The 12,057-nt window shown below is 41.6% G+C and overlaps 1 protein-coding gene across 2 annotated transcripts in view; it reads left to right on the top strand.

Moving 5' to 3' along the window:
* nudt17 (nudix (nucleoside diphosphate linked moiety X)-type motif 17) overlaps positions 1–12,057 on the top strand; it is a 32,512-nt gene that overhangs the window by 9,856 nt on the left and 10,599 nt on the right. Inside the window, exons 4-6 of one of the 2 annotated variants that reach the window (XM_084336954.1) lie at positions 6,709–6,734; positions 9,066–9,158; positions 11,547–11,645. In XM_084336954.1, the coding sequence (XP_084193080.1) occupies positions 6,709–6,734; positions 9,066–9,158; positions 11,547–11,645 (218 nt within the window). The remainder of the gene's footprint in view (positions 1–6,708; positions 6,735–9,065; positions 9,159–11,546; positions 11,646–12,057) is intronic. The other variant, XM_084336955.1, reaches the window with a different exon arrangement.

Here is a 12,057-nt window from a genome sequence, read left to right as displayed (position 1 = left end):
CTAGTCCTCTAAACTCACTCTACTCCACCACTCTAGTCCTCTAAACTCACTCTACTCCACCACTCTAGTCCTCTAAACTCACTCTGCTCCACCACTCTAGTCCTCTAAACTCACTCTACTCTGCTCCACCACTCTAGTCCTCTAAACTCACTCTACTCCACCACTCTAGTCCTCTAAACTCACTCTACTCTGCTCCACCACTCTAGTCCTCTAAACTCACTCTACTCCACCACTCTAGTCCTCTAAACTCACTCTGCTCCACCACTCTAGTCCTCTAAACTCACTCTACTCCAGCACTCTAGTCCTCTAAACTCACTCTACTCCACCACTCTAGTCCTCTAAACTCACTCTACTCCACCACTCTAGTCCTCTAAACTCACTCTACTCCACCACTCTAGTCCTCTAAACTCACTCTACTCCACCACTCTAGTCCTCTAAACTCACTCTACTCCACCACTCTAGTCCTCTAAACTCACTCTGCTCCAGCACTCTAGTCCTCTAAACTCACTCTACTCCAGCACTCTAGTCCTCTAAACTCACTCTACTCCACCACTCTAGTCCTCTAAACTCACTCTACTCCACCACTCTAGTCCTCTAAACTCACTCTACTCCACCACTCTAGTCCTCTAAACTCACTCTACTCCAGCACTCTAGTCCTCTAAACTCACTCTACTCTACTCCACCACTCTAGTCCTCTAAACTCACTCTACTCCACCACTCTAGTCCTCTAAACTCACTCTACTCCACCACTCTAGTCCTCTAAACTCACTCTACTCTACTCCACCACTCTAGTCCTCTAAACTCACTCTACTCCACCACTCTAGTCCTCTAAACTCACTCTACTCTGCTCCACCACTCTAGTCCTCTAAACTCACTCTACTCCACCACTCTAGTCCTCTAAACTCACTCTACTCCACCACTCTAGTCCTCTAAACTCACTCTGCTCCACCACTCTAGTCCTCTAAACTCACTCTGCTCCAGCACTCTAGTCCTCTAAACTCACTCTGCTCCACCACTCTAGTCCTCTAAACTCACTCACTCTACTCTGCTCCACCACTCTAGTCCTCTAAACTCACTCTACTCTACTCCACCACTCTAGTCCTCTAAACTCACTCTACTCCACCACTCTAGTCCTCTAAACTCACTCTACTCCACCACTCTAGTCCTCTAAACTCACTCTACTCTACTCCACCACTCTAGTCCTCTAAACTCACTCTACTCCACCACTCTAGTCCTCTAAACTCACTCTACTCCACCACTCTAGTCCTCTAAACTCACTCTACTCCACCACTCTAGTCCTCTAAACTCACTCTGCTCCACCACTCTAGTCCTCTAAACTCACTCTACTCCACCACTCTAGTCCTCTAAACTCACTCTACTCCACCACTCTAGTCCTCTAAACTCACTCTACTCCACCACTCTAGTCCTCTAAACTCACTCACTCTACTCTGCTCCACCACTCTAGTCCTCTAAATCAAATCAAATCAAATTTATTTATAGGGCCCGACAACACACGTTAATGTCCCCATGGGCCGTACAGGTCTTCTTTAAACAAGTCAAGAAGACAACATAACAATAAGTCAAGAACAGAACAAGAACACCATAGGGTCCAAATTTTTTTTAGATGAATGCAAATAAATGAAAGAATGCAAGCACTCCCAGACATACCCCACGCGAAGGTAAGGAAAAACTCACTAAAACCTAACAATAGGGAAAAAAAGCTCCACAGGCAATGTGGAGGAGAGAAACCTTAGAAGGGCCGTTCAAGGGGGGGATCTCCCTTCTTAGATGTCGGTGATAGTAGTGTTGCAGACGGACAGTTGGTAAGCATGCACTCAAGTGTGTAGTGAAACACAGATGAGTGCATGCAATAGCAACTGTACAAACTCTAAACTCTCTCTACTCTGCTCTACCACTCTAGTCCTCTAAACTCATTCGTTTCCCCAAACTTAGGTCTGTTATGTTAAGCTAAGAAATCTGCTAAGAAGCATATTATTTATTATTATTTTATTTCATCGAGTTTTTAGCCCTAGTTGCACTTTTGTTGCAACCCCAGTTATCCCATTAGTTCCCCCAAACGTAGGTCTGTTATGTTAAGCTAAGAAATCTGCTAAGAAGCATATATTATTTATTATTATTTAATTTCATTGGGTTTTTAGCCCTAGTTGCACTTTTTTGTGTTTATTTCATGTTTTTAACAGTGCATGAAAGATTGCGTATTACTGCAATAAAAAATGAAATAAATCATAGTGGTTAAAAAATGTGGGTCGCGACTTAATGACTAAGGAAAATGTTGGGTCCCGAGGCTAGACCAGTTGAGAACCACTGGTGTATAGCATATAGCAAAAGTATACAGTTACCTTATATTTATGTAAATAAGTAAGGCAATTTAAATATAACAGAACTTGCGGCATCATATTGTTAATTTTGTTGTCAAAATCTCCTATATTTATATTCATTTGTAGTTATTCAAGTGTTAGTTATGCTAACGTAACGTTACTTACGTTCGATCCAGGAAGAGTAGTCACACTTTGGTGTAGACTAATGGGGATCCACAATAAAAACAATAAAACAGCCTCGTTCACAGAGACCAAGCTGCAATACTCCCACAACCAATCAGTTTGTTTCCCCAATACCAAGATGGCGGCGGTCTCGTGACTGATTGATTGATTGATTGAAAACGTTATTAACAGATTGCAGAATGGGTACAGTACAGTACAGCTCAATGCATACAATTGTTAAGGGGATGCAGACCAGAGAAAGACTTTCGTCTTGTTTACATCAGGGTCCCCCATTTTCAATTCATCATAATATGACATACATGACATACAGATAGACAGTACTGCTACATCTATACATTTATGACATACCAGATTTGCAAATACAGTACTGTTTGTGATACAAAAAGAGTCCAGAGAAGAGAGTATATACATTTGACGTAGAAACTGTACATTGGAGGAGATTGGGTAGGTGGGGTGGGGTGGGGGGGGACTGTACATTGGAGGTGGTTGGGTGGGTGGGGTGGGGTGGGTGGGGTGGGGGGGGCGGGTTGGGTAGGAGGGGTGGGTGGGTGGGGGACACTGTACAATTGTACAAGCAAAACTGTACATTGGAATATTGACAACCATACTTGGTCATTTACTGTACATTGGAGGGGGTTGGGTTAGGATATTTACAGGGGCCAGTTTTGAATTGCAGTCTCCCGTAGGTGTTCTTTGAGAGTGCTTTTGAAAGTGGGTAGTGATTCACATTCCTTTACAGCTTTGGGTAGGGCGTTCCACATTGATGTGGCATAATTGCGAAACGTGTTTAGTCCCTTGTTTGAGCCGAATCTGGGTTTAACATGATTTGTGGAGCTCCCTCTGGTGTTGTGATCGTGGTATTCACTGACCTTTGGGAAGTATTTTGACATGTACATGGGTACCTTGGTCGTGTAGTGTATCTTGTAGACCAGGCCCATTGCAAGTTGCTGTACTCTGTCGTCTACTCTAAGCCATTCTAGGTTGTCAAAGTGGGCAGGGGTGAGGTGGGTTCTAGGAGTAAGGTCAAGCAGTAGTCTGACCAGTTTGTTTTGAGATGTTTGTAATTTTGTTTTTAGTGCCTTTGAGGTGCTTTGGTACCATGAGGTGACGTCAGCGTGTATTCGAAAATGTTCGCAGTCCAGTCGCAATACTCCAATTCAGCCATTGGGTGGGTGGCGCTGCTGAGCGGCCCTGAGAGCGCCGGTCCTGAGAGCGCCGCTCGCATTGCTCTGCGTTGCTGCAGCTGCATGCGTCTCGGAGAGCTCAGCTCAACCAGGGCCCTATTCCCCGTACCTGGCTAACTCAGTTAGCCGGATAATTTTCAGCATAGCTTGACTTAAGCCAGACATTTCCGTTCCCCAACGTCGGATTTTCTAAGTCGCTATGGCAACAGATCGAAAAGTTTGAACCTGCTCCGGAGCAGGGTTTAGTTCAGTTAGCTGGATATAAGCTGGCCACTCCCTCGGAACAAAATGGCAGCTCCCTTCCTCAGAGATTGATTGATTGGAAACTTTATTAACAGATTGCAGAATGGGGTACAATACAGTACGGCTCAATACACACAATTGTTAAGGGGATGCAGACCCAGAGAAAGACTTTTGTCTTGTTTACATCAGGGTCCCCCATTTTCAATTCATAATGACATTTATGACATACATGACATACAGATATACAGTTATATATCATGACATTTATGACATACAGATATACAGTACTGTTACATTTGTGACATACAAGATATGCAAATATACAGTAGTGTTAAACAGATCCTAACAGAAAATATATATACGAGGGGGAGGAAACTGTACATTGGGAGGGGGTGGGTGGGTGGGAGGGGGGTGTTTGGACATTTACGGGGACCAGTTTCGAATTGCAGCCTCCCGTAGGTGCTCTTTGATGCCATTATACCATTCTGAATAATGTTTTCGCGAGATGATTTCCAGAATGTATTGATTTCATAGAATGTGTGAAATAGGCCTATAATTAAAAACAATTAAAATACATTAAACTGGTAAAAGAAATGCTTTTGAAATGTAAAATAATAGACCTAAAATGCTGATAATAAATCATATTCAGCCTATGGATTTCCTATACTGCACGACACCTGTTTGAGCTGCGGGATGAGGCGCGCTTGTTTCTGATGGAGAATGCGTCCCAGATCGCTGCCCACCTCCGATGCCGACTAGATATCAATTGAGGGGGAATACGCACAGCTATACCTACCTATTCGAAAAAAACATTATCTGCACTGACTTATATAAAAAATAAGTACAGATCACGTCTGAATGAATATGGAGGATGATCTCCGAGTCACTGTCTCCAAAATTAAACCCAGACTATGCCCATCCATCTCATTAGGTGCATTGAACATTATAGCCTTCTAAATGAAACACGCTATATGTATTCATTTTATGGTTGTTTGATTATTGTGTTATTTTGTGTAGTTATTGTGCGTGTTAAAAGCCTCCAATGCATATGTGTGCGTGTGAACGTTTGCATGTTTCAACCACCTCTATATAATAGTGGGGGTCGCGGCTCTCTGACACCGTTATTTCGGGGGTCGCGGCCTTAAAACTTTAGGAACGATGTATTTATTATATTACATGATACCTAAGCGCATACAGTACAGATATCCTCATAAGTATCTATTAATTTGTATCAATTAGATATACTCTTTATCTTTGGGCTTGTTTTTGTATACTTATTCTGAAAGAGTTGAAATAATTATTTTCGCTAGCAAGATCTCATTCGATTATTAAGTTAAATGCATAATCTATAGGCACATTTAAATAAATATAATCTGATTGATTGGGGTAATGATGGGCTTAAAATGTGCCTATAGATTATACATTTAACTTGTCAGCGAGGCTATTGAGCCGTACTGTATTGTACCCATTCTGCAATCTTGTTAATAAAGTTTTAAATAAATCAATCAATCAATGCCGTTAGAAAATCAGGATTTCTGCGATCGACACCTGCTGTCTTTTCAGCTGAGGCGGCCGCGCGCACTTATCCTGAGTATCAAGTCTGGTTCGAATTAACAAGACTGAATCAGCGTTCGAGGAACAAGGAAAGCCCGGATTCAAACATCGGGTTAATTGAATCTGGATAATGGGACTTTTGATCGACTTAGTTGAACCAGGTACAGGGAATAGGGCCCTGCTCATTTTGAAAACACAATATATATATATTAGATTAGATATATTAGATGTGATGTTTAACACATTGATTGCCACGCAGTATGCCCATCATTATACCCAGTCTGCCACCGTTGAAAGCCTATGGAGATGTTTACCTTCTTTGCAGGGCTATAACTTTTTAAATTTTATTGCTATATTGACATTACTATGGCCCATTCAACATCAATTATCTATCGTTCCGGATGTGGGAATGTTATATTTTTTCATTCATACATTGTTGTGTTAATACCGTCTTGAATATAAGTATGTTTATAAGCTTTTCTGCTGTAATTCCAAAAACGCTAGTTATAGGCCCAAACGCATATGATAGATTGTCGTTTCTTTCCTATACACGCTATATTAAAAAATTCAAATGTATATGATCAGTATACATTATGCTTCATCATGCGTGGAGGAAGGGGGGGGCGGGGGTCGTCTATAATTCCTTTATCGTCAGTAACGGCTTTATGTATTATGGGTTGATATATTGATCAGACTGTTTGCAAACAAAGAAACGCACAATCGGGCTGAAAATAACGTTACTGTCCTCTTACCGTTCGCCGATGAGACTGGAAGAAAAAGATCCCAATTATTTGACGCCGATCGCCTATATCCATTTCCGGTTTGTATGGCGCAATAAACGCCGAAATCATATCGATTATTGCGTTACGGAAGCGATCCATATGCACGCCAGTGTTTGTCTGTAGTCCCGTAGCAAGATATTACTGCCGGAGGGATTTCCTCAACGCACCGATCACAACTTCCGGTTTTGAGAGTGTAACTCGCCCGACCACCAGGCGGCGGTATTGAGGCGTTGCAATCTCATTCAGGGTCCCGCTGCAGGGTCGGAGGTTGGCTGGATGAATTATGAATGCCATGGTGAAAAAATGAAATATTGATTTAAAAAAACGGCTTACGCTGTTGTTGGCGTTCAACTCATGGCGGCCAAAAACGGCGTAACTCGTTTATTGCGACCAATGTGTTAATCTTTGTTCTGTGTTTTTCAGGTGGCCACGTGGAGTTGGACGAGAGGGTACAAACAGCATTTTAATTCTCTTAAAATATCTCTATAATGAATACTCTATGAACTTGGAACAACGCTGTCCCCGAGTAAAGTCTTGAAGTGTTATTTAGGCACCGGGGAGACATGGCACTCCTTGACGTTTAGTTTCAAGTCATCAGAACAAGCTAACCTAACAACAACCTAAACAGGCTGTTCAGAATGAGTGTAGTTTGTGATGTCATAGGAGGAGGATTATAGCTTTGATTAATCAAATTAATCAATCAATCAAGTGCCTTTTGGAGCCTGGGACACTGCTTACCTAATGTACTGCCTAGTTAATGTACTGCCAGGCAGGGAAGGAAATTGTTAATTTAACCTCTTAACACTTTGGGTGCCGGGAAACGCTTAAACACGTCATTCCCGGCCATGCTCAAGTTGCCGAAGACGCTTTATAGCGTCTTTAATATCAATATTTCAAAAATCTGGGATCGGATTCATATGTCCCCTCCGCTGGCCTGAGATCCACCAGGAGGACCCACTGAGCTCTCTGGCGGTTCAGGAGCGCCATCTGGTGGCCGATCGGCACAATCGCTTAACAGGAAGTGCCGTAGAGGTTGTGCTGGACGGCCGTATTACTTCCGGGTACTCGGTACATGTCCCGGGACTCTGGCTCGTCACACTACATAGCGATCGATTGCCAATAACTCGATAAACAACATGATTTGGACGTATATACCATTATACAAGCTGGAGATGGACCGGGTAAATCTACATCCCATAATGATAAAATTTCTACTCTACGATGATCGCCCAACGGCGCGCGGAGACTGGGGTGAGTTTTAGCGTGTAAAGTTACCGTCTTCGATACTAACTGCTATTATCAACATTTGACCCACATTAGATGATTGGTATAACGCTGCCCACGGAATTATAAACGCCCCCTAGCCCATCCGGTCAACATCAGATGACGTGTAGTAACTTCTAGAAGTACGTCTAGTTGGAATTTTTTATATCGCGATGATTGCCATAAAACTGTATTGCATCATCAATATAATGTATTTGGGGCTATAGATCACGTTCTGGAGAAAGCTGCAGAAAGAGATGAAAACATACTTATACATTAGACCAGTGGTTCCCAAAGTCGGGGTCGCGACCCAAAGGTGGGCCGCGAACAGCCACGGGTGGGCCGCGAGATGATTTAAAAAAAATAAAATAAAAAAATAAAAAATAAATATTTTTAATTTTTTAATTTTTTAATTTTTTATTTAATTTTTATTTATTTTTTTGTCAGGCCACTGAACTTAGAAGCAGGCCAGGACAGTGTTTCTAGTTGTATTCAAAAATTCTATTATATTGTATTCTAAAATGTGACTATATGGTGAATATATAAGTCAGGTAAACAAAAACGAAAAATCTACTTATTTCAACGAACATTTCAAACTAAATAACAGATTATGCACATAAAACGCTGAAAACAACCGAAGCAACAATAGTATTTTAATGAGGCTATTATTATTATCATTATTATTTTGCAACAAGTTAGCCCTCTCATAAATAGCACATATAAATGAATAACTAACTTAATAGGATTGAAGTGATATTTGGCTTAAAAAATCGGTCGCCTGGCAAAAAAAAAAGAAAAAAAAGCCCGACGATGTGCATTGGGCCGCGGCTCTCTGACGCCTTATTTTCTGGGCCCTGGCCTGAAAAGTTTGGGAACCCCTGCATTAGACCATACTTTACTATGAATATGTGAATGAAAAAGTTTAACGTTGCTACACAATGAACAATACATATAGGACTTTGAATGGGCCCTAATAATGGCAATGTACTGTAGCAATAGAATTTAAAAAGTTATAGCCCTGCAAAGAAGGGGACTTTCTCTATAGACAAATAGAGCCGGCAACCTACGGTTGATAATGAATTTAACCCATGGCAGCCAAAGTGTTAACGTGCAACGTGGTAAATACACAGGTCACAACATGTTTACAGGAACGTTTTGGAGTTGTATTTGGAGTGTATTTCGTGACTGTTGGGAACTAGGCTACACTGGAACTCCTACTTCCAGTGAATGACGCTAAGCTAGGCTAACGGTGCGGCTGTTCCCTAAGCCTAATGCATGCACAGAGAACAAAAGGGTATGTATCTGCTTGTCTAACTCCAGGGTATAGATGGAAAATAAGCAAATTTCCCAAAAAGTTGGCATGTCCCTTTAAATGTAAATTTCTCTTCAAGCCACGTCTGTTGGCGTCAATGTATTCTTTCCCTCAATATTATCGTGTGTAGACAAATAATATATGTGATTTAATTGTATTCGTTTATTTATTTTTGAATGACGTGGTGGTGTGTTGTGATCACCAGCTGCTGGACGCGGGACTCAGGGAGCTGGAGGAGGAGACTGGACTGAAGCTGGAGGCAGACAGCGTTTCACCGCGGCTGCTCGGGCTGTGGGAGGTGGCCGCACTACTATTACTATTCACTGCTGTGGGATGTGGCCGCACTACTATTACTATTCACTGCTGTGGGAGGTGGCCGCAATACTATTACTATTCACTGCTGTGGGAGGTGGCCGCAATACTATTACTATTCACTGCTTTGGGAGGTGGCCACACTACTATTACTATTCACTGCTGTGGGAGGTGGCCGCACTACTATTACTATTCACTGCTGTGGGAGGTGGCCGCAATACTATTACTATTCACTGCTATGGGAGGTGGCCGCAATACTATTACTATTCACTAGGGCTGTCTTAAATACTTCGAAGCTTCGAAGCTTCGTTCAATGGCACAAGCTTCGAACATAAAAAAATATATCGAAGTTAAAAAAAATAAAAAATCTAATTTTTCTTTTCAACTATTTTTTTTTTACTTCGATTTTTTTTGTGTGTGCGCGCGCGCATGGGGCCATTGGGTGGGGCCAGGGGACAAATACACTGGAGGAAAGTAACCCAGCTCAGCACTGCCCAAATTATATCATCACTATTGCCTGTTTGAAGGATATCATCCTCAAACACATATACACCTACATGCCTTGTAGAATTCCACACATAAGAAAGAAAGATACTGGGATGAATAAACAAAATAGGAAATAAAATGTAGAAATGCATGCAATACATAAATAAATATGAATCTCCATATATGAAATAGAACATTTAGATAAGGTGCTACTGAGATGTTTTGGTGAGTTCTTAGTTTTTTTGTGGAAGTAGCCCTTCTTAAAAATGCATGAACATTCACTGATAATTGGTCTGTAGTGGAGTCTACAATGTCTACATTGCCGGACCATGTAGAATCCGGACCTTGTAGACTGACATAATTCTGTGCATAGTTTAGTCTACACAGGCCATATTTCAAATAATCAAAATCTTACTTCATTCATCTTAAACATTCTTGATTTGGGGGATTGGTAGTTGCCATGAAATCTGAAGTTGTTCAAACGACAACAGCGATCCACCTTGAATTAAATCACACAGCCGAGTGAAACCTTGTTGGCTGCGTCACAGTCACGAAAGGGGCTACTTAATTCATTAATCCAATCCACTTTATTTATAGAGCACATTTAAAAACAACAAACTTTACCAAAGTGCTGTACAAGTCCCCAATACTAGGCCACAATACTATTACTATTCACTGCTGTGGGAGGTGGCCGCACTACTATTACTATTCACTGCTGTGGGAGGTGGCCGCAATACTATTACTATTCACTGCTGTGGGACGTGGCCGCTCTACTATTACTATTCACTGCTGTGGGAGGTGGCTGCAATACTATTACTATTCACTGCTGTGGGAGGTGGCCGCAATACTATTACTAAGAATTTAATTGAATTGAACAGATTTAATTTCAAACACATGTAACAAATAATAAGTAAGAAAAACAAAACAAGAATAACCATATAAAATGAACAGTAAATATATACAACAAAATCTCCATAAATAAAAAAATAGGAATATTACAGGAGTAGGGAGAAGTATACACTTATATGGTCCTATACCCCCTTTTCTAGAACTTAAATAATGAATAATTATTAATGTTTATCATATATACATAACTAATTACCTTAGTGTTTATCAAGTATAACTTAAATAATTAACTTAATGTTTATCATATATGTAAGGGATAATGTATAGCTACGAGGTTATTGTCGCAAAATAATTGACTGACAATGCGTTCTGGAACACCGAGGCGCCTCGCCGAGGTGTTCTAAACGCAGTGAAGGTCAATTATTTTGCGACAATGGCCGAGTATAGCTATACATTATCCTGCTTATTACAGGGCTAACTTACTAACAATATACGTAATTCATTTTACACCATCGACGAGACGAGATCAAATGCAGACACGGTTCTGTTGCTCCTCTGGCGTGTGTGTGGGCTTGATTGCACCTGATGCAGTGCAGCTGTGCATGGTATAACGCTGCGAGAGTCCGGCTGCGAGGCTATCTTTCCCTGTTGCCCCTAACAGCGGTCATTATTGCGCGTTGCCCCTAGCAGCGGTGAATTATCGAGAAATAATTGACCGCTGCTAGGGGCAACGGAGTGCTATTGACCAATCACAATCAAGCATTTTGGCGAATTTTTAAACGCCATGTAATAAACATAAATAATGACCTTAGTGTTTATCATATATACATAAATTATTACCTTACTGTTTATCAAATACAATTTAAATAATTAACTTAATGTTAACATAATATGTACATACATAATTGTTCAGGCTAAAGACAACAACATCAACAATGAGTTGCAGTTCAACAAAAATCTTTTGAACAATTGCGTGCGTGTCTAAAGGGCTATTTCACACAAAAGAAAACCTGACTTTGACTTGTTTGTCATCTCCTTCCAGTCAGTCTACCCTCCCATGCTGTCCAGAGGAGCGCCCATGAGGCACCATGTGGTCACGTACATGCTGCTCCACACCTCCCTCACACACCAGCAGCTCCAGGTGCAGCAGGGGAACACTTTATCCAGTATCTGGAATGCATAGTTGGGTGGCCCCAGTAGGAATGGAACCCCTAACCCTGGCAGTGTTAGTGCCTTGCTCTACCCACTTAGCTACACAGGGTATGGAACCCCTAACTCCGCCTGTGTTAGTGCCTTGCTCTACCCACTTAGCTACACAGGGTATGGAACCTCTAACCCTGGCAGTGTTAGTGCCTTGCTCTACCCACTTAGCTACACAGGGTATGGAACCCCTAACTCCGCCTGTGTTAGTGCCTTGCTCTACCCACTTAGCTACACAGGGTATGGAACCCCTAACTCCGCCTGTGTTAGTGCCTTGCTCTATCCATTGAGCTACACAGGGTATGGCACCTAAAGTGTGTTAAGTCGATGTTAAAGTATATAAAAAAAAAATG

Source organism: Notolepis coatsorum (genome assembly GCF_963971535.1).
Source record: "Notolepis coatsorum genome assembly, chromosome: 19".
Classification (NCBI taxonomy): Eukaryota; Metazoa; Chordata; class Actinopteri; order Aulopiformes; family Paralepididae; genus Notolepis; species Notolepis coatsorum.
This window is presented reverse-complemented; position numbering and strand designations above follow the sequence as displayed.